Below are 26,115 nucleotides of genomic sequence, written 5' to 3' on the forward strand. Positions count from 1 at the left end.
CGACTCAAGATTCCCAAGGACTGCGACCCCGATCTTCGCGCGCGTCATGAAGATGTGCTGGCGCCAGAACCCCTCGCAACGGTACTCTTGCTGGCTCACGCACCACCGCACACGACACCACCGCACACGCACACGCGCCACCGCACATGCGCTTGGCTCACGTCACTGGGCGTGCGTGTAGGCCGTCGTTTGACAAGGTGGCCGACGTGCTCTCGAAGTACTACAAGCAGCTGCACAAGCTGCACGACATTAGCGCCGACGCCTTCGAGATCAGCGATCAGGAGAGCGAGGGCGAATCCGAAGGTATGCGTGCCAAGTTGGTCACACCGCACGTGCCAAGTTCGTTCGTTTGTTCGTTCGTTCGTTTACACATCGTCGACGTGTGCACAGATGAGATGGCGCTCGAGGGTCTGAGCTACGAGGAGTGGCAGATGAAGCGCATCAAGGACGAGGTCAAGTCCTTCATGAAGCAGCTCATCACCGAGGTACTTACCACGAGAGAGCGTGTAGAAGGCATTCGGCCATCGTGGCTCTCTCTAACTCTCCATCATCTCCGCACTGTTCAGAGGAACGACGACTTCGAACTCGTGGCGAGGGCCAACACCGCGGCCTTCACCGAGCTCAAGGAGGCGTTCGACGGCGTTGGCAGCGAGGAGGAGTCGGACGACAGCGACGAAAGCTACGACAGCAGTGGCGACGGCGACGATGGCGACCAAGACAACGAAGGCCACCTCGACCAGAAGAAGAAGAAGAAGCAGAAGGACTACCTGGAGAACGAACTGCTCTTCGCCGAGTCGGGGGAGGTGGGCCCCGGCCTCGACGTGGCCGCCGCCGCGCCACACCAGTTGCCCGTGTCGCACTACGTGGAGGTGCAGCAGCCCAGGAATCCACCAACGACGAGCACGCCGACGATCTCCTACGCAGAGCTCGGGCGGAGCCCCTCCACCGGCGGCGAGGCTTCGCCGCAGGCGGGCTCCCCGGTCGTTCCCTCATCCGACTACGCGGTCCTCGCGTCGAGCAGTCAAAGAAGAGCGAACAAGAGAACGAAAGCGAAAACGAAGGAGACGACGAAGGCGAAGAGAGATGGCGACCATCCAGCACAGGCCCAGCAGCTGCCGGCCTCACAGTACGTGGATCTCGGACTTAAAAAGGCGGCCGGTGGGCCACCACCAGAGCAGCCGCAGCAGCCGCTGCCGCAGGAGAAGAGCCAAGTCTTCGACTCGGCCTACATCACCCTCGAGCCGCGCAACGCCGCCGACGCGACCATCACCATGACCGCCAAGGACTGGAAGGAGCGAGCCCAACGAGAGGGAGGCACATCGGGAACGGGGGTGAGCCCCGGGAAGGTGGCGGGCAACGGCAACGGCTACGAGGAGATCACCACACCGACCGGCGCGGCCATCGGCCATCGACCCCAGGACGCCGGCTACTACGGCCTCTGATGGGCAGAGGAGTGCAGAGGGGAGTGAAGAGTGTAGGAACCGCCAGAGCAGAGGCCTGAAATCGAAGGCAACGAAGAAGAAGAAGAAGGGCGGAGGGCATTGTAAATATTCATTGTAGATCGAATCGCCACTCGCCGTGTGTTGGGCACCCTCCTTGGTGGGTTGTGGGGCGTGCCACAGAGAATGGAACACAAAGAATTCGGAAGAAATTAGGGGAGAAAAACACGGCAACTGGGAACGAACAGAAGCGGACGACCGCGAACAACCAAACCCAAAGGCGCGGGAGATGAGAGCGCAACGGGCCGCCTCGTCTGGCAACGACATTCCCCTGCGCACTCTGCATCCACAACAGAACTCGGACGGCGACATCTCCGCAACCGACTACCAGCATCACACCAATCAATCCGACGTCGAGCCAGACCACATGCTCCCCACTACCACCTCCGCCTCATCTGAAGTCTTTCCTCCAGTACGCCTCCCATCAATTATCTATTTCTTTAAATAGTACGATATTATTATTTTATTTTAAATTCAATTTTTTTTGATGTGTGGTACAAGGAGGGCGAGGTGGTGCACCACACCTACGCGAGCGGGCATGTGGTGCGTGTGGTGTGTTTGTCGGACACGCATTGGGAGCACCGCCGCATTCGGGTGACCGACGGCGACATCCTCATCCACTGCGGCGACTTCTCCACGCGAGGTGCCCTCCCCACCACCACTCTGTCGTCGTCGTCGTCGTCGTCGTAGGGGCTCACTCGTCTGTCGCCCGATCAATCAGGCCCGCTGAGCCAGGTGGTCGAGTTCAACGAGTGGCTGGGCGTCCTGCCCCACCGGCACAAGATCGTAATCGCGGGCAACCACGAGATGGCGCTGGACGAGCTCAAGCACAGCCCGGCGGAGATCAAGGCCCTCTTCACCAACGCCACCTATCTGCAGGACGACGAGATCACCGTTGAAGGTTCGTCGCATGCCGCCACTCGCGCGAGCTGGTCAATCTTCGTCTCATGTGTGCCGACTTATGTGTGTGTGCCGTGTGTGCCGACTTGTGTGCCGTGTGCCGTGTGTGCCGACTGTTGTGTGCCGTGTGCGCGCGCAGGGATTCGTATCTATGGGGCGCCCTGGATTGCGCGCAACAAGTTCTTCCTGCTTCCCTCCCTGAAATGGGCGCTCTCCACCGGTATTGGGTCGATGGGCCTCGGCTTCGCCATGTCCAGCGTACGCCCGTCTCATATTGTTCCAACAAATGTCCCTGGCATCATCTCACCGCACACGACACACACGACACACACGACACACACGACACACACGACACACGACACGACGCACTCACGTAACAGAAAAGCCCAAGGTTGTACGAAAAGTGGAACAACATACCCGAGGGCGTTGACTTTCTTGTGACCCACATGCCGCCCTATCAGATCCTCGACTCCTATCTCCAGAAGAACATGGTACCTACATACAACCCTACAACCCCGCCCGCCCGCCTACGCCTTATTGTTGTTGATGACTCCATTGGCGCAGGGCTGTCCCTACCTTCAGGCGACCGTGCTCGAGCGAGTGAGGCCGGTCGTACACATGTTTGGGTATGGCCACCGCCAAACCAACACGCACAGCCACACACGACACACGACACGCACGACACACGACACGTTCAATGCTGATCTGAGGCTTGGCCGTACTCTCGCTTTTGGCCCCGCACAGGCATGTGCATGATTCGCGAGGGACGATGGAACGGGACGGCATTCGATTCATCAACGCCGCCAACGCCCTAGCGCCCAACCAGCCCTCGGTGTCGTTTGACTACGACGTCGAGGCCCGCCGGGTACTGGCCGTCTACGACGCGACCACCGACGTGGAGGCCGCTGCCAGCGCCGAGCAGCGGCCGCACCTGCCCCTCAAGCGGGTCGGCAGCGCGCCCCTTTCATCGGCCTCGCGGAGACGGAGCACCAGCAGCACCAAGCGACCACACCACCTCGCCGCCTCCCACGACACTTGACACCTTCTCCACGCGTGCTAATGTTTGTATTTATTTATTCTGTTATTTATTTATTTAAATATCAACTCTTAATTATTGTTATAATTGGTGTTAGTTCATTTAAGTATTTATGTTGTGGAGCTGTAGCTACAAGGGGATGGCGCGAAGCAGGGTGTTGAGGGCGGCTTCGACGGTGGCCGGCTCCTTGGCGGAGACCTCGGCGTAGAGCAGGCCGTGCTGGTCGGCCCATCGCTCGGCCTCGTCCGCCCCCACTTCCCGCTGCTGGTCGGCCTTGTTGCCGATCAGCATCACCACCGCACCGCCGCCCGTCTTGGTGTTGATGTGCCGCAGCCACTCCTCTGCTCATGAGCACGAAAAGATGAATGTAAGCCATGTGCTGCGTGGCGTGCAGGAAGGCGGATGTGACCAGGCGGCGGTTGGTATGTACCCTCTTCGAGCTGCTTGAAGCTGGCCGCACGGCTGAGGTCGAAGGTCAGCCACACGCCCTTGGAGCCTGGGAGGCCGCTGGAGTGGGTGTGGTGCTCGGGGGTCAGGCGCGAACGCGACAAGCTGCCAGCTAATGAGGTGGTAAGTGATGCCAGCATTGGGGTGTCGACGAACCTGAGGGTGTAGTTGCGCATGCGGAGCTGGCCAGCTGCACGCACGCGCGAGACGTGGTTGGGTTATGACCACCGCACACATGACACACACGGCACACGCGGAGAGACGAGGGAGTGGCTACCCGTGTCAACGAGCTGGACGGATCGGGGGCTCTCGGTGCCGGGCCAAGTGAACGTGTGAGGCCGCGGAGGTCCCACCGTCGTGCGGTACCTGCCCACCGCGGCCGTGGCAGCTGACGTCAGCACTTATGGCCCGTGCCGGACGTTGCACTGCCAGTGGGTGGGGGTGCAAAGCTTGGCGTGTGTACTTTTCTTCAAAGGGGCCGGTGCCGCAGAGCACCCGGTGGAGGCTGGTCTTGCCCACCATCTCCTCGCCCACTATCGTCACTGCTCGCCCCCCCCCCAACCCCTCGGTGTAAGGTCATGCACCCACAAGTGTGAAGTCGGCAGGTGACTAGGTGGTGTCACCCTTGGCCGCCTCTGCATCCGCCGTGCTGTGGCTCGCCATTGGCAGCACCTGCCCTTTCCGCCTTCGAAGTCGAGTTTTCTTTCTCTTCTCGACCGAGGGCAAGCGGGCACTTCTCGGCCTTCGTCACCTTCTCGTCTGCTTCTATTTGCCCCGAAAGGAAAAGAGCGCCAGTTCGATTCCTTCGGCTTCCTCTCGCCGAAGGTTTTGGCGGGAAGGCCACCAAACGGCGAGCTGCGGGCTTCGCTGTGGCAGCACATAAATACGTGGCACGCAGAGAGCAGTACAATCGAACACAACAGATCGAGAGAGATCAATCGAACACACACAACAACTAAATCAATCAAGATGGTCAAGCAGGTCACCAGCAAGGACGAATTCAACACTGAGCTCGCCAACGCCGGCAGCAAGCTGGTATGAGATTACTCCTCTCCCGTGATACTGGCCGTGGGAGAAGAACAGCGTTCTAATCGCTTCGTGATGTTGCACAATGTAGGTCGTGGTGGACTTCTTTGCCACGTGGTGCGGCCCGTGCAAGCGCATCGCGCCCGCCATCGAGAAGATGAGCCAGGAGAACACCAACGTGGTGTTCCTCAAGGTCGACGTGGATGAGGTCGGCGATCTCGCCGCTGAGCTTTCCGTGAGCGCCATGCCCACCTTCCTCTTCTTCAAGAACGGCAGCAAGGTGCACGAGGTGGTCGGCGCCAGCGAGGCCAAGATCGCTGAGGGCATCACCAAGCACCAGTAAATAGTCCATCTTCTCATCCTCTATTTCCTTCACTCCATGCGCAACTCTCATTCAATGAATGAAAAGATGTCATGACGAGTTCTTCCACAGAAAGAGAGGGGAGGGCGTAGAAGACTTTCTCCAGAAGTTTTCTTGTGCACTCCTGATTTAAATGAGGAGCACTCGATTCACTTGTTCATGCGCTCGCACACTCTCATCTGCACCCCCATCTTGTAGGCACGCTCAATCGCACCACACAGCGCTTCTCATCTACGATGGCCTCCACATCATCTTCGCCAGAGGGCACCGCCGGCGGAAAGGGCTACGCGATCGCCTACTGCACGTGTCCGACGGTGACAAAACCTGTTCTTGTTACAAAACCTGTTCCCCCAACAAGAACAGGTTCTGTAACAAACGCGTTTGTTTTTCCCCTTCACCACTCCGGTCGAGGGGCGATGTGGCGTGGCCCAGCTCTTGCGCGTCGGTGTGGCTCTCAGAAGCGAGCAACTTGAACCAGTCATGTTGGAGGACTTGGCTGGCTGACGGCCGATCGCGTGGGTCTTGCGCCAGCAGAGACCGCAACAGCCGGTGCGCGGCCTCGTTGAAGCATGCGTGCTCCTCCTCACCCACGAAGGCCAGTGCACTGCAGTTCACTTGCAGACCTTCCTCGCCCTCTCTGCGAACGCACACGGCACACGGCACACGCGTTGCAGCAAAACTCTACCCCTGTCCTCGTCACCCTGCGGGCTGGGGAGGGGGGGGAAACGGCACCTTGTGTGGGCCAGAGTGCCAGTCGGCGGTGCGGTGGCCAGGGACGGACACGTGCGCCAGGCATCGTGGCTGCCGCTGCTTCTGCTGCTGTGGATCTGGTGGTCTCCTCGTGTTAGAGAGAAAGGGCAACGGAAGAAAGAGAAGGAACGCACGCACGCACACACACACGCACACACACACACACACACCAGTTTGCTGAGGAGGATGCCCGCGCTCCACATGTCACCGGCGGGCGAGTTCTTGTGTTCGGGCGGCATGTAGTCCTTTGTCCCATGAAACGACTCTCGCAGTAGCTGCGCCGCTTGTTGGTGAACATGTGGAACAAATACGAAAAACGAAATACGAAACGGAGGGAGGGAGGGAGGGAGGGAGCTGATTTGGGTGGAGGGGGGGGAGAGGGGTACCGCGGGTGAGTGTCTGTCCTTGGAGAAGCCAAAGTCGATGAGGGTGCCTTGGTTGTGCTGGTCATCCCAGAGCATGTTGTCACGCTTCACGTCGCTGTGGACAATGCCCAGCGAATGACAGTACTCGAGCGCCTGAGACGCACACGCACGCACGCACGCAGCGCCACGACGATTCTCAGCGCGTTGGAGGCGAAGATCCCCTCAGGGTCCCTGGCGAGGAGGAGGAGGAGGAGCTCGCGCACCTGAAAGAGGTGGTGCATGTAGATCGTGATCTGTTTCGGCGTTGTTGGACCGACCTCCCTTTGTGCCTGTGCCCGCACGTCCGAGTGTTGGTGTGTGTGTGTGGTGCGCGCGCGCGCATAGTCACAAGGAGTGTTTATACCTGGGGTTGAGCAAGTTTGAATACGAGCACTGCCGTCTTGTTGATGTAGCTGAACTTGACACACTTCTTTGAAGCCAAGAGCTGGACCGTGTGATATCTTCCGCCTGTGGGTGGTGTTGCCCCCCCCCCGTCGCCGCACCATTTGTGATCTCATATGAGTACGTGCGCGCTCTCTCTCTCACACACACACAGGTGGGTGAGTGTGATTTGGGGGGGAGGGGGCGCAGGGAAGTACCGAGGCGGCGCAAGAGGCGTTTCTCATTGCTGTAGATGAGGTGTGTTGCCGAGGCCTCGTCGGTCAGCTTGGCCACGGCCTCTTGGCCATCAAACAGCGCGGCGTAGACGCACGTTGTCCCCTGTTCCCCCCCCCCCAAAGACAGACCACCGACCGCCACCAACAGGAGGAAGAGGAAGAAAAAAGGTTCGGTGATGCAGATATATATATATATATGGAATATGTAGATATATGTAGATATATGTAGATATATGTAGATATATAAATAGATAGAAACGAAATGGACTAATGAAGAAGTACGGGTCGAGAGGGATGAGGGTGAGCGTGTGAGTGTGAGTGTGAGTGTGAGTGTGTACCTGATCCTCACTCGTGGGTTCACGAATGGAGAGCCGACCTTGAGCGTCAGAAGAAGTGGGTGGTGTTCGTTGCTGCTTCGTCCCTCCAGTGCGTCGTGCGGCCTCCCTTCTTGTCCGGAACAGCCCCTTGGCTGCGGAGCGTTCGTCGTGCCGTCTTCTTGTCCGCTTCGCCTGCCGGTCGACTTGTTGGCGCGACTTGAACCCGAGCTCAGCGGGTTCCGATCCCGGTTGTCGCTCCCGCCGGAGGTGCTCGAGGAGAAGGGTCCCGTCGGTTTGAGTTTTATCTGTCGCGGCCCGCCACGTAGTTGGCCGGTATCTTGACTGTTGGGTCCTGCAGCAGCCGGAGGGCGATCTGGCGGAGAGGAAGCCCTCGAATCGCCGTGTAGTTGAGCGCGAGACGCATCATCGCCAGCCTGTCGCCGCTCTTGAGCATGCTCAGCGGTTTCACGAGCAGATTGACGAAGACCACCCGGTTCTCCAGCCTGGGTTCGCGCCAGCCGATGAAGGGGAAGACGTCGTGGCCGTTGGTGATCATCAGGCAGAGCAGCCAGAATCGATCGTCGATGTCGCTGCTCCGTCCTGACGTGGTGCTTGTTGATGTCAATCCGGGAGGACACTCTGCCGTCCCGCCGAACAGATTCTCTCCTCCTCCTCCTCCTCCTCCTCCTCCTCCATCCCTCTTCTGTTTCTTTCTCTCTGGTGGGTCGTTCGCCTCCGGCAGTCGCCTCTCGCCTCTCTCACTGCCTGTCGATCTTTTCCTCTTTTGTGTTTGGAGTGGCTGCTTTTCGTCCTCTGTCGCGGGGTCGTATCGCTGCGTGTGCTGCTTGGGACGCTGCGAGGAGCGCCTTATGGGACCCTTCCTGTCCTCCTTGCAATGTTCGGATGCTGCCGCCGCCGTCTCCTTGGCCTTCTCCTCCTGATGCTCGTCCTCGCCGCCACGGCTCCCGCTAGGCCGGTACGGCTCGACCTTAATCGATTCCCCGTACCGATCCCTGGTCTCGTACAGCTCGATGCCGTTGACCTGCGCCCAGTAAAACCAATGCTGGAGCGCCAGGCGCAGGAGGAAGGCCGACTTGGCCAGGTCCTTGAAGGTCTCATAGCCGCAGAGTTCCTGATATGATGATGATGACCATCACGTGTCAGCAGTTTCTGCCAAGAGGGCAAAAGGGAAACAGTTGGCCGTACCTCACAGTACCAGCAGAAACAAACGTCCTTGTTCCCCGGAGGGATGACGCGGTCGTTCTCTTGTAGGGCGGTCCAGTGGCGGGCGTCAAATCCAACAGCTCGGTCGGGGCGGCGTGGGCTGAGGTTCTTGAATTGTTTCTCAGGCGGAAGCATGACCTGTGTGCTGCAGTGGTTTAAAAATAAAGAAAAAAACAAAAATAAAAATAATTACAGCAACAGCAAAACATGAAAGCAAAGAGAGGCGGTACTCTTCCCCGGCGGCGAACAACTTCTGCAGCTCTCCCTCCTTTATGCGTGCTGCAATGCAAGCAACCGAATAGGGACGGGCGGAAGCTCTGTGTGCACCTTCTTGGATCGGATCAGTTGGATTCTGCGTCAGGTCTAGCAGTGCGTCTCGGGCCTCAGCGCTCATGATGACCTTCCACCATTGTCGTATCTATTGCACCACGCGAAGGTGGGAGGGTGTTGTGATGGTGCTTAGTTAGGCATGGAGAGCCAAGGAGTGGGGTCAGTCAACGGGCGTACCGTACCGCCTTTTCAGGAATTCCCTCTGGGGGCTTCACAAGGTCATCAATCTCCAGTGCTTCGGGCAAGAGTGCTTTGCAGTGTTTCTGGACGCCCTTTTTGGTGGGCTGATTGTTTTTTAAAAGTAAATAAATAAAAAGAGCGTGACTCGGGGGACAATAGATGGGGGGGGGGTTACGCACAGCCGGGAGCGTGTTGGCCAAGAGCTTCTCCCGTATCTTGCCCGCGAAGCGATGGAAGGCAGCAGCATGGTCGATTTCGGGCCCGTCCTTGGGCAGGCCCCAATTGCCCAGGCCACTGTAATTGATGACGTCCATGGCTTCATCCTCGTCTCGGGGATGCTCGGCTCTTGGCTGGTGCTGGGCCGGCGTACACTTTGCTTCATTCGTCTTCCTTCATGGGCGCATTGTGAATTGAATTGTTTTGAACATTTCGTAAAACGGTTGGCGCCAAAAAAGAAACTCTGTGTGTCCCCGTGTTGTTAGATCGGCGTTTTGGCCCCGCTGCGCGGTGGACTGCTCGTGTCGGGCTGAACTGTTTACAGGGTGAGGACGAGCTCGCCGTTCTTCTCGTGCCTGTAGGTCATGCTGTGCTCCTGGAAGTACTTCTCCACTGCCGGCTTGATCTTGGGTCCCTCCTTGCCGCTGTGGTTGCCCGCTCCGGTGATTACCGACAGCTCCTTGACGTCTGCGCCAACAGTTCAACCATCTCGAGATCAGCACACTGGGTGCACAACACGCACACGCACACGCACACACGCACACGCACACGCACACGCACAACACGCACCAGGGTGCTTGGCGGCCAGAGTTGCCAGGCGCTCCTCGAGCAGCTTCATGGCGGGCTTGACCTGCTGACCGTGCAGGTCGATGGCAGCGATGCCCTTGCCCTTGTTCCTGTGTTGCCGCAGGTGAGCAAGCCAGTCGCCGCAGCGGCGCGGAGCACCAGAGGAGGAGGAGGAGGCGGCGACACTTCGTACACTTTATCGAACACCTCCCTGGCGGCCTTGTCCTGGGCCTCCTCCATCTTCGCGGTCTCGCCCTTGGCCTTCTCTGTTAGGGGCGAGAGAGAACAAGTTAGTGAATTGGTCATCCATGACGCACACGCACACGCACACGCACACGCCAAGTGCGTGTCGTTGTTGTGGTCGCTGGCTTCGTCGTACCTCGCAGCTCGCGGGCCTTGTCCTTGTCGCCGGCGGCGTAGGCCTCCTCGGCCTCCTTGAAGTACTTGTCCCTCAGCTGCGCGTGCTTGTCCACGTTCTTCTTGGCCGCCTGGTACGCCTCCTCTGCCAACCCGCCAACGTAGAGAGAGCGGAGCGGAGTCGAGAGAAAGCGTGAGATCGCTCGCCCGCACGACAACAAAACAAAACAAGACCAGACCAACACTTCACCTATCACGTGGGGGGGCTATTTGTCATACCGTTGCGCTGGGACTGCTCTTCGGCTTCTTCCGGGGTGACGATGGCGGCCTAGGGGTGAAGTTGGGGGTAGCACACGCAACGGTTAGAGACGCCATGGCAACGGCCGAGAAAAAGGGGCAAACGGAGTACCTTGCGGGCGGACTGCTCGTCGACGATCTTCTTGATCTCGGCCTTGGCCTGTGCGACGGCCTCGGCGCTGCCGGTGATGGTCACCTTGTTCGACCCATCCTTCGGCACCTCGATCCGCGCGCCTGATTTATTTGATTTAAAAACAAATAATTAACAAATTAATTTCGATAAATAAATACCAAGTAGCCGTAAAAAGGTTTGAGTGCAACTAACTGCGGCACCGAGTGGGAAGGAGCAGGGTACCGGTGTCGGCCTGGAGCTGCTTGATGGTGGCGCCCTTGGGTCCGATGATGTAGCAGTGCAGGTCCTTGTCCACCTTCAGCGTCTCCGCAGCGTCCCCGCCCGAGGGCGACGACGACGACGAAGACGACGAAGCGGCGGGGGCGGCCGCCTTGGGCGTATCCTTCTTCTTCTTTTCCTCCTTGGGCGAGTCCGGAGCCGCAGCGGCGGCCTTGGCCGGTTTCTCCTTCTTCTCCTGCTTGGCCTCCTTCGCCTTGGGCTCGGCGGCGGCCTTCTCCGCCTTTTCAGCGGCCGCCTTGGCCGGCTTCTCGGCCTTCTCCTTGGCCTTCTCCTTGGCCTTCTCCTTGCCCTTCTCCGCCTTGGCCTCGGCCTTGTCACCCCCACCGAACACGCGTCGCAAGAAGTTCATCTCTCTCTTCAGGTACTTGCTGCTGCTGCTGCGGTGCTTGTCGTGAGGCCGGAGAAGAAGTCGGTTGCACGTCGCCACGATCTATTTTCTTTGCTCTTTTCTCATGATTTCCTAATTCTTTACAGACAAATAAATAAATAAAATAAAGCAAAAAACCATTCGAACATTTTGGCCGAGGCTTGGCCGAAATACTTTACAGAAATCGAAACACGAGAGGATCGTAAGAGATGGAGAGACAGGCGGCCGATGAAGCGAGCCGGCTGCCCAAAGATGAAATGGAAATCGAGCCCGCGTTCCAGTTCAATGCTGACGTACGTCCATCGGCCCCTCCGGACGAACCGCCACAGCCAATGGATTTTGTGCAAAATCGTACAAGCGTAGCGGATAGTGATTCGACCCCCATCTGTGCCCCCGCCGTGGCGGCCGAGCCACCTCCACCAATAGCGCCCGACGCGCCTGCTCCATCTGCAGCAGTCTCCTTCGCCAACATGGTCGAACGTGCCATTGCCATGTTCATGACCCGAACCGACACCGCCATCGCCCAACCGCCGCCGCCGCCACCCATGGCCATCCCTCTCTCTTCTCCATCCCCGTCTCTATCTGTCGCTGCACCACTTCCTCTTTCTTCTCCTTCTCCTTCTATCGCTGCTCTACCACCTCTCTCTTCAGCTGCTGCTGTGCCCGCTTCGGCGCCGCTTCCCGTTGTGCCGGCGGCGGCCGCTATCGCCCCTGTCCCGTCGCCGACGCCGTCGGCAGCGCCGCTGATCCCGCTTCTGCCGGGTCTGCAGCCGCTGCAGCCGCAGACGGGCGAGGTGGCCTACCGCAACATGCGGGTGGTCGATCTGAAGCCGCTCCTGCGGCAGCGCGGCCTGCCCCTTTCCGGTAACAAGGCTGAGCTCGTGCAGCGCCTCGTTGCCGACGACGCCAAGAAAGCCCGCGCCTCCTCCGTAGGACCACTTTCCACGCAGTTCGTCTTCGTGTGCTCGTTTCTCACTTTGCGTGGTGTGTGTGTGTGTGGTGTGGGTGCGTGCGCGTTTTTTCGTGTGCTGTGTCATGTGCCACAGACACCAGCGCCAGCGCCGCAGCCATCGCCCGCGATTCCACAACCTCCTCGACCGCTGCAGGCCAGTGCTTCGCCCAGCTTTCCTCAATCGCCGTTGCCGTCACCACTTCCGCGAGCTCCACCGATTGCCACTCCGCCGCCGCCGCGCACAATACCCCTACCACCACCAGCATCAGTGCCGGCGGCACGGCCGCCGCAACCGACGGTCATTGGCCGATCGAGCGCGATCGACCTCTCGCAGGAGGACGAAGTCGTCTCGCGCGTTGCCAAGGCCGAGCCCGCGTTCCCTTCCCCGGCTTCGTCGTCGTCGTCGTCGTCGTCGTACACCGTCACCCAGTCCTCTTCCTCGTCATCGACCGTAATCGATCTCACGTCCATAGGCGACGACGACGAAGACGATCTCGACTCGGCCGTGGAAGTCGTCATGACCACGCCTTCCGGCGGCAAGGCCAGCGGTCTCGAGCGCAAGGCGTCCGTAATGTCTGCGGCGGCGGCTCAGACTCACATGGGCACCCCGACGACCACCGCCAGCAGCAGCAGCGCGGCGATGGCCAGCGACGTGACGGACCTGTCCAACGCCGATCGGGTCAAGCGGCGCCGGCTGATCGGCGACGACGGCGAGCAAGAGGAAGACGAAGCCGGCGAAATGAGCGAGCAGGGCCTCTATCAGCAGATGCAGGACGCGCTCGCGTCGGGGCTCTCGATCGAGGCGGTGGTGGCGGCCCTGCGCAGGAGGGCGGAGCTCCGGCGCAGCGCGTCATCACGCACCTCGTCGTCCTTCCTCGGCGCGATGTTCACCAACAACGAAACGGCGGCGCCTGCGGCCACGCCGACCGGCAGGCGCGGGCGGCGACGGATCATCGACAGCGACGACGACGACGATGACCACACAGACATTTTTGGATACCGGAGCGTGTCTCTGCTGGAAGCGCCGACCACACCGGCATTGCCGGGCCGGACAGCCTACGACAACATACAGGCACATACCACACGACACACACGCCACGACATGACACGACACACAAGGCACACATGACACGCACACATGACACACGCACGGTCAGTGACTAAGTCTTGTGTGCCATGATGAAACACGCCGCAGCTCTATGTAAATAGTCCCATGAACGCGGAGATCGAGGAGGAGCTGCCCGAGCCGCCCAATCTCGAGGTCACCCTGCTGCCGCACCAGAGGCAGGCTCTGTGGTGGCTCAACAAGCAGGAGAAGAACCCCATCATCAAGGGCGGCATTCTTGCTGATGCCATGGGTACTACTCCCCCCTCTCGGTCTCTCTCTCTGTGTGTGTGTCGTGTGTGTCGTGTGTGTGTCGTGTGTGTCGCCGTTGGCTGACTGGTCACCGTGGTGTCTCTGTTCCCTCTCACAGGGGTGGGCAAAACGATAGAGATGCTGTCGCTCATCTTGCACACGATCGACGAACAAAACGCGGCCAAGGAGCAGGCCCAGAACAGAAAGAGAGTCCAGGTAATTAAACACAAACCCAACCGCATCATCGCTTGTTCACCTCCCACGATTTGTAACGTTTCTCGTGCGCTTCCTCCTCCTCCTCCTCTTCTGCGTAGGGCGGCACGTTGGTGCTGTGTCCGCTGTCGACGCTGTCGCAGTGGCATCAGGAGATCAGCGACAAGAGCCAGGAGGGCGCGCTCCGGGTGGCGGAGTTCTACGGCGCCAATCGCCAGAGCTTCACCGCCGCCAGCCTGGCCGACTATGACATCGGTACACGACACGACCAACGACACCAACGACAGTGGTCAGGGCTCACTGGTCACCGCTCCCCCCTCCCCTCAGTGCTCACGACCTACGGAACGATGGCTCGTGGGTGGTCGTCCGAGGACGACGCCCGGGCCTTTGTGCGCCGGCGCCTCGGTCCCCTGCACCAGATGACCTGGTACCATATCTCTTTTCTTTTCCTTCCAATTCAGTTCTTTTTCTTTTCTTTTCTTTTGCATGGCTGGTCTAATGGTCGTCGTGGTGGTGGCCACCCGCCCCGTCTAAGGTTCCGCGTGGTGTTGGACGAGGGCCACATCATCCGAAACGAGAGCACCCAGGCGGCCAAAGCCGCCTACGCGCTCAAGTCCAAGTACCGATGGATCATGTCCGGCACCCCGATCCAAAACAGGTCCGTCTCTCCCCATACCCTCGCTTCACAGGTGCAGCAAATCGTGTATGTCGTGCGGGTGTGAGTATGCGTGCGTGCGTGCGTGCGGTCGTTGTGTGTGTGTGTGTGGTGTGTGTGGTGTGTGTGTGTGTGTGTGGTGTATGTGTCGATGATTAAGCTCCAACCAAAACGACGACCATTACTGTGCGATATGTAGCTTGGACGACATGTACTCGTTGCTTCGGTTTCTGCACGTGCCCGAGTGCATGGACAAGGCGTGGTGGAAGCAGAACGTCGATCCGGCCGGCGACTTCACCGCGCTGAAGGTACCCACCCACCCACCTACCCACCTACCCACCTCCCTACCCACGCAACCGACGTGTGTGTCAGCGGCCGAGACTCTGATCGTCGTTTGCCCTTCGACAGAAAATTCTCGAGACGCTTCTGCTGCGCCGACCGAAGGACTACGAGATCAAGGGCAAGCCCATCGTCGACCTGCCGCCGCTCAGCATCGTCGAGAGCAAACTGGTATGGACCCCCCCCTCACCTGCAGCCGCGCTCTGCCTATTCTTTTCGCCGCGAGCGACACCACTCACCACCGCACCCCTCGCCTCCCCCGCGCGCGGCGGCGTAGAACCTGGACCACCACCACCAGTGGGTGTACGACTACCTGTTCAAGGAATCGGCCAACCTGTTCGCCCAGTACTACAGCGAGGGCACGGTGCTGGAGCACTACATCCACATCCTGAGCCTGCTGCTGCGGCTGCGGCAGGTGTGCGACCAGCCCATGCTGGTGGCGCTCTCGACGCTCGAGAAGGAGAAGAACGCGGAGGCCGACCGCCGCCGGCGGCGCGGGCGGCGATCGCGGACCCGGCACAAGTTCTCCTACTACGAGATGGGCCGCAAGCTCAGGGCCACCTATGCCGCCGCACCCAGTTCGTTGCACTCCTTGACGCACACGCACACGCACACGCACACGCACACGCACACGCACACGCACACGCACACGCACACGCACACGCACACGCACACGCACACGGGTTACTGCACACGGGTATTGACGCCCGCGAAACGATGGCAGAGCCGGGCGAGTCGGAAGGCCAGGAAGGCGACAAGGCGCTTCTGGGCGAGCTGCTCGGGGTGGCGGAGCTCTGCCGCCTGTGCTACGACGAGGTCGGACCTGAGGACAAGATCGAGACGTCGTGCGGTCACGCCTTCTGTCGCACCGTACACCCCACTTCCTCCCCCCGCGCTCTAATCTTCCGACTAACCCCTCATGTGTGCGGTGTGTGCGGTGTGTGCGGTGGTGCAGTGCTTTGAGGATTGGCAGGCGGAGCACGAGGGGCTGCAGCAGTGCCCGGAGTGTCGGCTGCCGATGCGGGTCAAAGCGGAGGAGGCGACGGGCTCGCCGGCCATCAAGTCCGAGGGGCGCGGCCGCGATGGCGTCAAAAAGGAGGCGAAGGAGAAGAAGAAGAGGGAGAAGAGGTCGGGGCGGAAGGGAAAGATGAAGAAGGAGGACTACGACGATGACGAAGAGGAAGACGACGAAGACGAGTGCAGCGACGACGAAGACGCCAAGCAGGACCGCAGCGCACTGTTCAAGTCGCTGGACCTGAGCAGCGACGACGACGACGAGCTCGAAGTGATGGTGGTGACCCCAGCGTCGATGATGTCGAAAGCCGCCGCGGGCGGCAGGACGCCGACGATGTCGGCGGCGGCGGCGGCCAAGGCAAAGAACGAAAACGAAAACGACGACTTCCTGTTCGAGGACCTGGGCATCACCGCCACCCGGGCTCTTCCGACGGTGAAGGCGGAGGGGCCGCCAGTCCCTCCGACGGTGAAAGCGGAGGCGCCCCGGGCCGGTGATGAAGCAACAGGCCGACGACGAGAAGGCGAAGAGCCACAAGAAGGCGAAGGTGAAGCGGAGGAGAGAGAAGGAGAGGAGGAAGCCGCGCAGGCTGATGGCGAGTGGGACCTCGAGGAGGAAGAGCGGAGAGACGAAGAGGAAATCCAAATGCTCCTGGAGAGCGTAAAGCTCAAGGCACGCCACGCACCACACGACACACGACACACGACACACGACACACGACACACGACACACGACACACACACGGCACACTGACGTGGTGTAGGGTGGTTGTGTGGCGAGCAGGCGCTGGTTGACGAGTTGGAAACGATCCGTGACAGCGGTACGGGGGTCAAGTCGCTGGTGTACTCCCAGTTCACGCGCTACCTGGACATGGTGGGCCACATCCTGCGATGGAAGGGGTTCACGTTCGTGCGGTTGGACGGGAGGATGAGCAAGGCCAAGCGGCAGCGCTCGATGGAGCGCTTCAAGGACGACCCCGAGGTCACCATCTTCCTCATCAGCCTCAAAGCCGTACTTACCCCCCCACCACCACCTCGTGCGCCACGCATTCTTGGCATGCCTCGCTGACTGGCGGCGTCGGCTGGTAGGGCGGGTTCGGCCTCAACCTCACGTCGGCCTCGCGGATCTACCTGCTCGACCCCTGGTGGAACGTACGCCTGACCACTCTTCGACTAACCTGCGCGCAAGATCGCTGGTGCTAACCTCGGGTGGTGGTGGTGCGTGGTGGTGCGTGGTGAACACAGCCCGCAACGGAGCAGCAGGCGATCGACCGCGCCCACAGGCTGGGCCAAAAGCTGCCGGTGGTGGTCACGCGCTTCATCATCATCAACTCGATCGAGGAACGCATCCTCGAACTACAGAAGAAGAAAAACGAACTCGCCCGCGGTATGCCTAGGCCCCAATCGCACACGCATCACACCGCACACGTACCACGATCGCACACGCGTGCTCATCTCACGTTGGTTCGTGGCAGGCGCATTCGAGGGCGGGAGCCCCAACAGGCTCGGCATCCGCGAGTTGTCGATGCTGTTCAGCAACAGAGCGCCAGACCCGTCCGCCGGTGACCAGCCCCCGCCTGGGCCGCAACAGGAGCTCCCACGCGGCCCTCTCGGTGCTGCGTTCATCTGATATTTGCTCACGAGCGCCACACCACCTTCAATAGAGCCGCGTTGCGAGGTTTCTTGTCGTTTACTAGTCATCCTTGGTCCGCGAGGGTGTGATGGTGGTCCACATGGCGTCGTGAACGCGTTTGCTGAGGACAGGTCCGAGCTTGCGGCCACCAGCGGTGAGCTGGGCCAGCAGCGCCTCCCGCGCGGCCTTGTCCGCGCACCGATCGTAGGCCTTGGCCAACTTGCGTGGCGTTGCGTAGCGATCCGTGATCGCCTTCGCCTTCGCCGGCGACACGCCATTGATCTGCACACGATCAGCAAAGAAACAAAAAAGAAGATAAAGGCTGCGCTTTACCTGGAGCAGCTGCTTGGCGAACACGTCGGTGATGGTGAGGTTGCCGCTCTTGGAGACCTTCTCGCTCCATCGGCCGATCTCCCAGAGCGCCCTGATCTTGGCGCCATCGTTATCTTTCTGCTCGTCGTCGTTGTCGTCGTCTTCATCATCGTCGCGCAGGGTGATAGGCTCGGTGCGCGCGGTGAGCTGCCGCGTGAGCGACTTGAGGAAGGAGATGGACTCGCGCAGGGTCGCGCAGCGCTGGACCACAAAGTCGTTGCCCACCTGGGTCGACACCAGGGCCGACTCGAGCGTGTCCACCGGCAGCTGGTTCCACGTCTTGTGCGGATTGCCGCCCGCCTGCAGCGCGCCCTCCACAATATACACCACTCGCTCCACCCCGCTCCGCGCCAGACGGAACTGCACGCCCCCCTCATCAGCACACACCGCACACATCGCACACACCACCGCACACGCACGTGTGGATGGTTACCTTTTGTTCGTAGTAGCGGCCGTCTTTGATGCTGGCCCAGAGGTCGTCGACCTTCTTGCGCTCGACGATGACGTCCATCACGTACTCGGTGCCGCGCCGCTTGTCGCGCGCGACCCACATGAAGTCGCCCAGCGCGAGGCTCCGCTCCTCGCACGCGATGCCGCGCTTGACCATCTCCTGGAAGATCGTCTTGCGGCTCTTGCCCCCCTTGGCGTTGCCCTTGCCGGCGATCTCGCGCGTGTCGACCAGCATCACCACCTCGTAGGCGTCCCGCGGCAGCGCCCGACGTCGCTGTCGCTGGCGGGCCGTGGTCGTCGCTTCCGCTTGCCCCCTCGCCGCTCGTCGCTTTCGCTCTTTTTCGTTTTCGCTCTCTCGTTCTTCGCTTTCGCTTTCTTTCTCTGTGACGTTCTTTTTGCCCCGCTTCGGCTTGCGCGACGCGGCCTGTGCGGTGGCCGCCTTCGTGGTCGTCTTGCCGTCGGCCACCACATCGTCGAGCTCCGTGGTGAGGTTCCGGCGCGCGAGTCCGCCTCTGGTGCGTTTGCCTGTGGGCAGTCGCGTCGCGTTCTCTCGGTCGCTCCCGCTTTCGGCGGCAGCGGCGGCTTCGGCGACAGGCCCAGTCGCCGCGTCCTCCGCAACAATGGGCGCGCGTGCGCACACGGGCGCATCGTCCTCGCGCAGCCACGCCCTGGTGGCAGTTCGCGAAGAAGAACGAAGAAATCGAGTTTAGTTTCCTGAGGTGTCGTGTTGTGTGATCGATGTGTGTGGAGTGGGCCTCGCACACGCACCTGTGGAGATTGGTGGCGGCGCTCTTGCGGAAGGGCGAGACCAGCAGCCGATAGTGACTGTCCCACAGCGTGGGGTCCTGCATCGTCGAAATGCGATAGTAGCGCTCGCCTACATCACATCACCAGTCATGAGTCACGATGCACGAGTCCGCGGGTCAGCAGCAATGGCTATGCTGACATCATGAGAGAGTGAGGGCGAGGGTGGCGAGGGACTTCACCTTCGTGGAACTTTTCGGCGGCCTCCCATCGGTAGGTGCACCACTGCTCGTCTTCGTTGACGTAGCCAAAGCGGAAGCTGGGCTTGTAGGGCGCAGTGGGCGCCGCGGGCGACGAGGCGCCGGCGTGGGCCATCGTCGTCGACGACGACGACGAGTGCTGCGTGTGCAGGAAGGGATGGAGGAGGCGGTTCGGGGAGGCGGGGGTCAGGCCCCTGTAGGGGGAAAGGCGGTGGTACGCGCCGAGCGGCGAGTAGTCGAAGTTGTAGTCGTGGTGGGGGTGGTACGAGGGCGAAGCGGAGGGCGAGGGCGAGGCGCAGAGGTCGATCGTGACCCGCGGCTTGGTGGTGCTCGACGACAGCGACGACGACGTCTGCTTGCCGCTGCTCTCCCAGCCGCCTTGTGTCACTCCGCCGGCGCCGTTCTCTCTGTTCTCCTTATCCTCGTCTTCGCTCGGCGGCCGGCGTCGCTCCTTTCCCGAGGGCGCTGCCTTCTTCTTGCTCTGGACGGCCGAACGCCGGTAGCCGGTGTTGTCGTCGTCGTCGGCGTCGATGTCGCAGCTCTCCTCGTTGCTATCGTGCCCGTGGAGCTGTCCAGCGCTAGCGGACGCCTTGGCCGTGGCAACCGATGAGACCGCCGTCGCCGCCCTAACCACGCTGCGAGGAGCGGGTGCCGAATCCTCCTTGCCGGTGGTGGTGGTGGTGGTTCGGGAGAGGCGCTCAGCCAGCTCCTCGCCCTCGGTGGTGAGCGAGTAGTGCGGGGTTGATCGCAGCGGGTGACGCTGCACGAATCCCTTCTTGACCAGCGTGGAAATGGCGGTCTTCCACGCACCGTCCTCCTTGTCGCCCGTCTGGTCGTCGGCGTGGGACGTGAGGTGTGTGAGCATACGACACACACGACACACGCCACCACCACTACGAGAACACGCACCACTGCAGGTGAGTCGCAGAATGACGCTGCTGTTGTCAGGAGCGTGGCTCGGCTCATCGGGTCCTCGGCCGGGCCTCGGCTCAGTGCCATCACCACAGCATACGGAACTGCGAAGTAGGCATCAACACAGGGGGCACACTGAGAAAGAGAGAGAGAGAGGTAGAGAGACGCACTGGAGCGAAGGCGAGGCGTGTAGGCCCTGCTGCGCGGCCGCTTGTTGGGCGGCTCATCGGGTCTCTCTGTCGCTTCTCTCGATGCGCTGGCCGCCAAACGCGGGCCGGCGTTGTGAGCGCTCTCGCTCGCATTTTCATCTGGCCCAGCTGGCGCATCGTCACCCTCTCGGGTACGCTCTGCGTATGTGGCACCCCGGGTAGATGTCATGTGAGGATTTAGGAAAACGAACCGCACGCACGCACGCACGCACGCACGACCACACACACACACAGTTCTCTGAAGAGAGGTCGGCGTGCGAGTCGTACTGTGTCCCGCAGTGCGAGAGGTCGTCGTCTTGGTGGTGGCGGTACGCTTGTTCTTCTCAATCTCCTTGTGCAAACGAGGCAGGAGCTGATCCAGCTTGAACGCTATGTTCGGACCCACTCCCTGCACACGCACCCAAGGAGTCAGCATCCCATCGAGTAGCCAGAACACCATCGCGAGAGGGATACCTCGAGCATCATGGCCTCTTGCCCACTCTTGAGCGGGAGCGGATACTTTTGCATCGATCGCAAGGCCTGCGAATCGCCGGGGGGGGGATAAGCGTTGAGCTCACGGCATCAAGCTGGGCCTGCCACTCTAGATGGGATGGGGGCACGTACTGTGAGGTACGCCTTGTAGCGGGTCTGTTGTCCCTGCTTCTGTGCTTCGGCGGCCAGCCCCTCCAGCAGGTACTCCATGTGTGGATTCGCGGACCCGAATTTAGTCGTCTCGCCTCTTCCATGCTGGTGCAAATGCGTAGCCGCTGCCGCAGTTCCTGTTGTAGCCATCCCACCTCACCCCCTTCTTGTGTTCCTGCACCTTCCTTCCAGTGCTGGGGATGGCAATCTCGATCTAGCCAAGCTAACTTCGCGCCAAAAACAATAACAAATTGAAATAGGTATTATTTATTCTCTATTTACATTGTGAATTGCAGAGCGTCTACATCCTCGCCATCTGCACGGCCTTGTCCAGCTCGTCGTAGAGGAAGCGAAGGCCGCGCAGATTGCGCTGCTTGCCGCCCTTGCCGTTAATGTGATGGCGTTTGGAGGAAGGATGGTTCTTGAAGTTGACGATGAGCCGCTGATGCGACCCGCGCGTCACCCGCTGCTCGAGCCGGGCCAGCGCATCCGTGCGCTGCGAGGTGGTGCTCACAATCGAGAACGGCCCCAGGTCGAGCGCCAGCCCCGAGGCCTTGTTGACGAGCCTGGCCCGGAACATGGCGCGTTCGAAGGTGGTGTTGGGGCAGTTGAAGGCCACCTTGTGCTGGTACAGCGGCTGCCCGCCCAAGGGGTCGGTCGCGGTCCACGAGAGGGCGGTGTTGGCCTCGAGGGCCAGCTCGCGGCAGTTGTTGATGGCGGTGGTGTCGGCGTTGGTAAGGCAGAGGAGAAAGTCAGCGAGGGAGTGCAGGCGTGAGTGGAAGAAGACGACCCAGATGGTCTTGGCCTTCTCCGGCAGGAGAGAGAAGTAGTAGACCAACGCCTCCGCCTCCACCTCCACCTCCGCCTGAGCCGCCGCTGCCGGTGCCGAGGTTGGCGAGGTCACGGTGATGGTGGGCTGCGGCGTGGAGATGGGGGACTGAGGGACAGGCGACGAGAGGGCCGGCGATGAATAAGAAGAGGACGAGAGGACATCCCAGAACATGGGCGGAGATGGAGAGGGTGCGGCGATGGTGGTGGCGGTGGGCAGGCCGTAGTTATAGATGTCGACGACTGAGGTCGCGGGAGAGGGGTCGGCCTGGTGGAGCGTTGGCGGGACGTGGTAGAGCTCTGGGTCGTGGTCGTTCGCGATCAGCTTGCCAAGCTCGACAGCTAGCTCGGCCTCAAGGTCGAGTGTGTCGATGTCGAAAGGAGGCTGGTCGCTTCCGAATTCGGTTGAAGTCTGAGAGAGGCAAGACGCGGCGTCCATTAGGGGGGGGGGAATGCTGTGGTGCTCGGGAAGGGGTAGTGTGTGTGTTCTATGTCTGTATTGAACTGAGGGACTTGGCCAAAGGCGAAGGGCTGCATTTATGAGACCCTTCCGAGGGTGACCCTCAGCCTTTGCGTAGCTCCATCTCAGGGGCCAGCCTGCCCAGCCTTTTTTTTCTTTTTCTTCGTAGCTGCTGGTTGAGGCTCGGCACCCTCAGGGTGCACGTGCAGCTCAGGCTCTGTCATTGGCCGACAGACTAATCTACTGAATTTCAGCCTTTTGCAGCCATTTTCCTCTTGCCCTTTTCTCTTGTTAGCTATGTAAGAAAAAAGAAAACCATTTCTTTGCCGCGCTCACAGGCGGGTGAGTTGGACGCTGCCTTCATTGGCTCCGGTGATGACGATGAGCGATGTCGGCTGCAGCTGGGCTTGCTGCTGCTCTTCGAGATGCGCGTCCACCAGCGCGATGGAGGCGATGGACTCGCGATGCACGTGGACGCTCTTGACCAGCACCCACTTGGCCTCGACCCACTCCCTGATGGTGGTTGTGGTCGTGGTGGCGGCGGGCTCCTCCACGTCCATCGCGTTGCCACTCTGTCGCCGCTTGCCCCTCTTGGCGCCCTTCCGCTGCTTGGTGGCCTTGGGCGCCTCGATCGCGACCGTGTGGTGCTGTTCTTCCTGCCGCCGCTCTTTGACGTATCGCCACTGTCGCACCTGACCGTCGCCGCAGCCCACGATCACATCGCCGTAGGTCTCGCCCTCCTGTGGCTTCGTCGTCTAAAAGAGAAGAAACGATTTAGCGCCGGCGGTGTCACGAGCCACGCGACACACGCGACACACGCTACACGAGCCGAGCGAGGCCGTACCACTATACAGCGAGCGACGGCGGGCAGACGAAGCGTGGCCAAGCAGGCAATGGGCGTGGCGGCTCGGCTCGTTCCCTCGCCCCAAATACGAAGCGTTCGGTCCTTGCCGCCGCTCACGATAATCGGCTGATGAACGAAGTGTGTGGACATAGGTCAGTCAATCGGTCATCAACACACCAATCGCCGGTGGTCAGGGACCGGGGAGGCTCACTCACCTTCTGAGGGGTGTAGAAGTCCATGGAGAGGGAGAGGACATCGTCCAGGTGGCCTTCGCACACATGCTGCTCTGTGAGGGTCGACATCTTCCAGACCTGCGCAAAGACTGAGGCTGAGTTGCTGCGCTGTGCGGTGCGGTGCGTTGATTGTTACGATCGATCGTACCTTGACCAGGCCGTCATCAGAGGCCGAGCCGAGGTAGTGCTCGCCTCCCTCAGTCACTGGCGCCATGGCGACGGATCGCACATGGTCCGTGTGCCCCTATTACACGAAGAGAACAGGTCGTAAACACCACAGTGACCCTACGTCATGTGGATGTGAGCAGCGATACTGTACAGTTATCGAGACCGAGCCCGTGACGGTCACAACCCACTCGCTACCCTCCTTTTCGTCTCTGCTCAGCACTAGAGGCAGGCGCGGGAGGTTTAGACCATAAGTGCGTTCTACCGCGGCCAGCAAGCCAAGGGGACACGTACTCACTGTAAATCGGTGGACCTCCTTGTCCTGCGAAGCTGCAAAGACGCTGACGCCCCAGTGTACTCCGTGACCGCTCTCCCTCTTCTGTACAGCGCATGACGTGCGAAACGAAACCGCGTGAGTGGGTGCAGGCCGGCAGCGATCGCTTTAGGCCAGGCAGCAGCGATTCTGACCTTCTGGGCGGAGTCGGAGTGGATGAGCAGGGCCGAGACTGGCTTGCGCGTGGCCAACACGAGAAGCGGCACCCACTTGGCCCGATCTATGGTCGTGTGCGTGTGCGTGTGCGTGTCGTGTCAGGCATGATGCAGAGCGAACGATGCAGGAGAGCAGCAATGATGAAGAACACGCGCACCTCGAATGAGGAGGTGGATCTTGTGGCCCATGCCGCCCACAGCCACCAGCGAGTGGCCAAAGTTGGACGCGGTTGCCATCGCCTGCAGCGGGAAGTTCTCTTTCAGCACCTCCCATGTCTGCGTCGTCGTAGCGCTCCTGCGGTGCAACATTGACGTAGCGAGGGGACGTTAGAGGGCGTGTGGAGCTCAGTACCACAAAGAGCAGAGGCGCTATGAGAGTGTACCCTTCCTGCAAAACGACGGAGTGGCATCGAAGGATGCCGTCGATGCCGGCCGAGAGCACATCAAAAGCAGAGGGTTCGGAATCTGCACAGAATGACGTGCAAGATTAAATCTTGGCCAAATCAATCTGTGTGCCACACTTTGGTTGTGGGCTTATTCACGAGACAAGCACTCTCGGAGCGTTGGGAGGGGCGAAATGGGCGAGTTTCATTCACTAGATGAGATTGAGATTAAATAATCTTGCATAGAAGAGCGGCTGTACCGCTAATGGTGGGGATGACCGCAACCTGGGTCACGTAGTCATCGTGCTGGCCGAGAAGGAACGAGTTGCCGTCAGCAACCACCTCCGGCACCGTGGCCGTACCTTCTACCTCCATCTTTTTTTGGAACACAAACCTCTTCCGCTACAACAAGAACAGCTTTTTACAAGGAATGGCCGATGTATGTACAGTGCGAGAGGGGCGCGTGGGCCTCGGCTTCTGCAGAGGCATCTTCAGGTGCTGCAGCACAGGGATCCGTAGAGCGAGGAGGATGCTGCTGGCGCTTTGATCTGGCCCTGCTGGGGTCGCTCCTCCCTGGCCGTGCCGCGCGCGACCACCTCCCGCGCCACCCGCTCAAACAGCTCGGTCACCCCGAACCCTGTCTTGGCTGTGGGCACACATGTCATGTGGTGTAAACAACCAACCATCATCCAAGATCCATCCGCACATCAAGAGTGTTTGTTATACCTGATGTCTCGGTGTAGAACAACAGCTCAGGGTGCTGAGCGACGTAGGCTTCAGCTTTGCCCGCGCTCACCACTCGGCCGTGGACAATGTCCACCTTGTTGCCCACCTGCCAAGGCCCTCCACTTCGTAAGAACAACTTCACTTCACCATGACACCGTTCTTTCTGATGAGGGTGCGGGATGGGTACCAAGATGATGGTCACGTCCTTGGGTCCCTTCTGCTTGAGCTCGTCGACCCACCACTGCGCTCGGTCGAAGCTGTAGTGCGACGTCACATCAAACGTCACCAACGCCGCCTGAGCGTCGCGGTAGAAGATCGGCGCCATGCTGCTGAACCGCTCCTGACCTAACCCACACCGTTCACAATGCGCAAATTATTTGTATTCTGTTAATATTATTGTTGTTTATTATTTAGCTGTATTAGTTATTATTTATTTATATAAAAAGAAATAATAATGTAGTTTTGGTACCTGCGGTGTCCCACAGGTCGAGCCGCACGTCGCGGGGCGGGGAGTGGGGGTCGGGCGGGGCCACGAGGACCCGCTGGTAGAAGGAACCCCCGATCGTGGGCACGTGGTCCTCATAAAATCTCTTCAGGCATAACTGCATCGCTAGAGACGACTTGCCGACCGAGGCGTCCCCGATCAGCACCACCTTCACCACCCATCTGTTGTTCGGAGTACCCGCTCCTTCTTGTTGTTGTGTTGTTGCCTCCATCTTGTTGGTTGTTTCTCCTTTGTTTTCTCCGCCTTCTGCCGAACTCCTTGCCCATTATGTGTCGACCATCAACAATGAAGACAAGAAGGCGTGCATGCTTGGTTTGTTGTTGAGCACAAGGACCCAGCGCATACAGAAGGTGGAGAGAGGTAGATGGGTGTAGGAGAGGCAAAGAGGCGAAGAGGCGAAGGCATTCGATAACGCAATTAGGTGAGGTGGCCCTCCTCTCTGAGGTA

The 26,115-nt window shown here is 60.2% G+C and overlaps 11 protein-coding genes across 11 annotated transcripts; 4 read left to right on the forward strand and 7 right to left on the reverse strand.

The window, feature by feature from the left end:
- Positions 1-146: 146 nt before the first annotated feature.
- ACA1_246760 (uncharacterized protein) lies at positions 147-1,442 on the forward strand (the record flags this gene model as incomplete). Its single annotated transcript, XM_004335458.1, has 4 exons — positions 147-197; positions 219-303; positions 391-485; positions 567-1,442. 4 exons carry the CDS (start codon positions 147-149, stop codon positions 1,440-1,442), a joined length of 1,107 nt encoding a protein of 368 aa, XP_004335506.1.
- A 286-nt stretch (positions 1,443-1,728) lies between these two features.
- ACA1_246770 (Ser/Thr phosphatase family superfamily protein) lies at positions 1,729-3,438 on the forward strand (the record flags this gene model as incomplete). The annotated part of the gene is made up of 7 exons (XM_004335459.1): positions 1,729-1,911; positions 2,001-2,142; positions 2,221-2,400; positions 2,539-2,657; positions 2,780-2,890; positions 2,964-3,025; positions 3,144-3,438. 7 exons carry the CDS (start codon positions 1,729-1,731, stop codon positions 3,436-3,438), a joined length of 1,092 nt encoding a protein of 363 aa, XP_004335507.1.
- A 126-nt stretch (positions 3,439-3,564) lies between these two features.
- ACA1_246780 (Ras subfamily protein) lies at positions 3,565-4,545 on the reverse strand (the record flags this gene model as incomplete). The annotated part of the gene is made up of 6 exons (XM_004335460.1): positions 3,565-3,776; positions 3,866-3,987; positions 4,039-4,072; positions 4,160-4,248; positions 4,346-4,424; positions 4,506-4,545. 6 exons carry the CDS (start codon positions 4,543-4,545, stop codon positions 3,565-3,567), a joined length of 576 nt encoding a protein of 191 aa, XP_004335508.1.
- Positions 4,546-4,851: 306 nt separating this feature from the next.
- On the forward strand, positions 4,852-5,251 carry ACA1_246790 (thioredoxin-1, putative; the record flags this gene model as incomplete). The annotated part of the gene is made up of 2 exons (XM_004335461.1): positions 4,852-4,917; positions 5,000-5,251. The coding sequence occupies 2 exons, from the start codon at positions 4,852-4,854 to the stop codon at positions 5,249-5,251; spliced, it is 318 nt and encodes a 105-aa protein (XP_004335509.1).
- A 629-nt stretch (positions 5,252-5,880) lies between these two features.
- ACA1_246800 (Ca2+/calmodulin-dependent protein kinase) lies at positions 5,881-9,405 on the reverse strand (the record flags this gene model as incomplete). Its single annotated transcript, XM_004335462.1, is given in 14 exon segments — positions 5,881-5,906; positions 5,955-5,970; positions 6,190-6,294; positions 6,406-6,537; positions 6,555-6,647; positions 6,788-6,891; positions 7,023-7,143; positions 7,390-7,662; positions 7,680-8,489; positions 8,564-8,726; positions 8,812-8,860; positions 8,909-8,999; positions 9,094-9,195; positions 9,271-9,405. 14 exon segments carry the CDS (start codon positions 9,403-9,405, stop codon positions 5,881-5,883), a joined length of 2,220 nt encoding a protein of 739 aa, XP_004335510.1.
- A 221-nt stretch (positions 9,406-9,626) lies between these two features.
- On the reverse strand, positions 9,627-11,289 carry ACA1_246810 (KH domain containing protein; the record flags this gene model as incomplete). Its single annotated transcript, XM_004335463.1, has 7 exons — positions 9,627-9,775; positions 9,878-9,984; positions 10,068-10,140; positions 10,254-10,376; positions 10,511-10,559; positions 10,641-10,762; positions 10,884-11,289. The coding sequence occupies 7 exons, from the start codon at positions 11,287-11,289 to the stop codon at positions 9,627-9,629; spliced, it is 1,029 nt and encodes a 342-aa protein (XP_004335511.1).
- Positions 11,290-11,777: 488 nt separating this feature from the next.
- On the forward strand, positions 11,778-17,464 carry ACA1_246820 (SNF2 family Nterminal domain containing protein; the record flags this gene model as incomplete). Its single annotated transcript, XM_004335464.1, has 19 exons — positions 11,778-11,787; positions 11,959-12,236; positions 12,354-12,417; positions 12,529-13,265; positions 13,455-13,617; positions 13,735-13,832; positions 13,931-14,084; positions 14,157-14,256; positions 14,365-14,487; positions 14,684-14,792; positions 14,893-14,994; positions 15,101-15,187; positions 15,239-15,401; positions 15,548-15,693; positions 15,779-16,495; positions 16,619-16,846; positions 16,924-16,986; positions 17,080-17,221; positions 17,310-17,464. The coding sequence occupies 19 exons, from the start codon at positions 11,778-11,780 to the stop codon at positions 17,462-17,464; spliced, it is 3,639 nt and encodes a 1,212-aa protein (XP_004335512.1).
- A 63-nt stretch (positions 17,465-17,527) lies between these two features.
- On the reverse strand, positions 17,528-21,095 carry ACA1_246830 (ERCC4 domain containing protein; the record flags this gene model as incomplete). Its single annotated transcript, XM_004335465.1, has 10 exons — positions 17,528-17,749; positions 17,801-18,199; positions 18,273-18,957; positions 19,058-19,166; positions 19,276-20,122; positions 20,203-20,309; positions 20,376-20,552; positions 20,682-20,802; positions 20,868-20,933; positions 21,018-21,095. The coding sequence occupies 10 exons, from the start codon at positions 21,093-21,095 to the stop codon at positions 17,528-17,530; spliced, it is 2,811 nt and encodes a 936-aa protein (XP_004335513.1).
- Positions 21,096-21,336: 241 nt separating this feature from the next.
- Positions 21,337-22,400, reverse strand: ACA1_246840 (uncharacterized protein; the record flags this gene model as incomplete). The annotated part of the gene is made up of 2 exons (XM_004335466.1): positions 21,337-22,275; positions 22,377-22,400. 2 exons carry the CDS (start codon positions 22,398-22,400, stop codon positions 21,337-21,339), a joined length of 963 nt encoding a protein of 320 aa, XP_004335514.1.
- Positions 22,401-22,655: 255 nt separating this feature from the next.
- Positions 22,656-24,812, reverse strand: ACA1_246850 (WD domain, Gbeta repeat-containing protein; the record flags this gene model as incomplete). The annotated part of the gene is made up of 9 exons (XM_004335467.1): positions 22,656-23,078; positions 23,168-23,293; positions 23,383-23,508; positions 23,549-23,644; positions 23,720-23,944; positions 24,034-24,119; positions 24,213-24,349; positions 24,438-24,519; positions 24,698-24,812. 9 exons carry the CDS (start codon positions 24,810-24,812, stop codon positions 22,656-22,658), a joined length of 1,416 nt encoding a protein of 471 aa, XP_004335515.1.
- A 116-nt stretch (positions 24,813-24,928) lies between these two features.
- ACA1_246860 (putative rab family GTPbinding protein) lies at positions 24,929-25,879 on the reverse strand (the record flags this gene model as incomplete). Its single annotated transcript, XM_004335468.1, has 4 exons — positions 24,929-25,083; positions 25,164-25,269; positions 25,351-25,508; positions 25,633-25,879. The coding sequence occupies 4 exons, from the start codon at positions 25,877-25,879 to the stop codon at positions 24,929-24,931; spliced, it is 666 nt and encodes a 221-aa protein (XP_004335516.1).
- Between the last annotated feature and the right edge of the window lie 236 nt (positions 25,880-26,115).

This window comes from Acanthamoeba castellanii (assembly GCF_000313135.1).
Source record: "Acanthamoeba castellanii str. Neff unplaced genomic scaffold scf7180000084763, whole genome shotgun sequence".
Lineage (NCBI taxonomy): Eukaryota > Discosea > Longamoebia > Acanthamoebidae > Acanthamoeba > Acanthamoeba castellanii.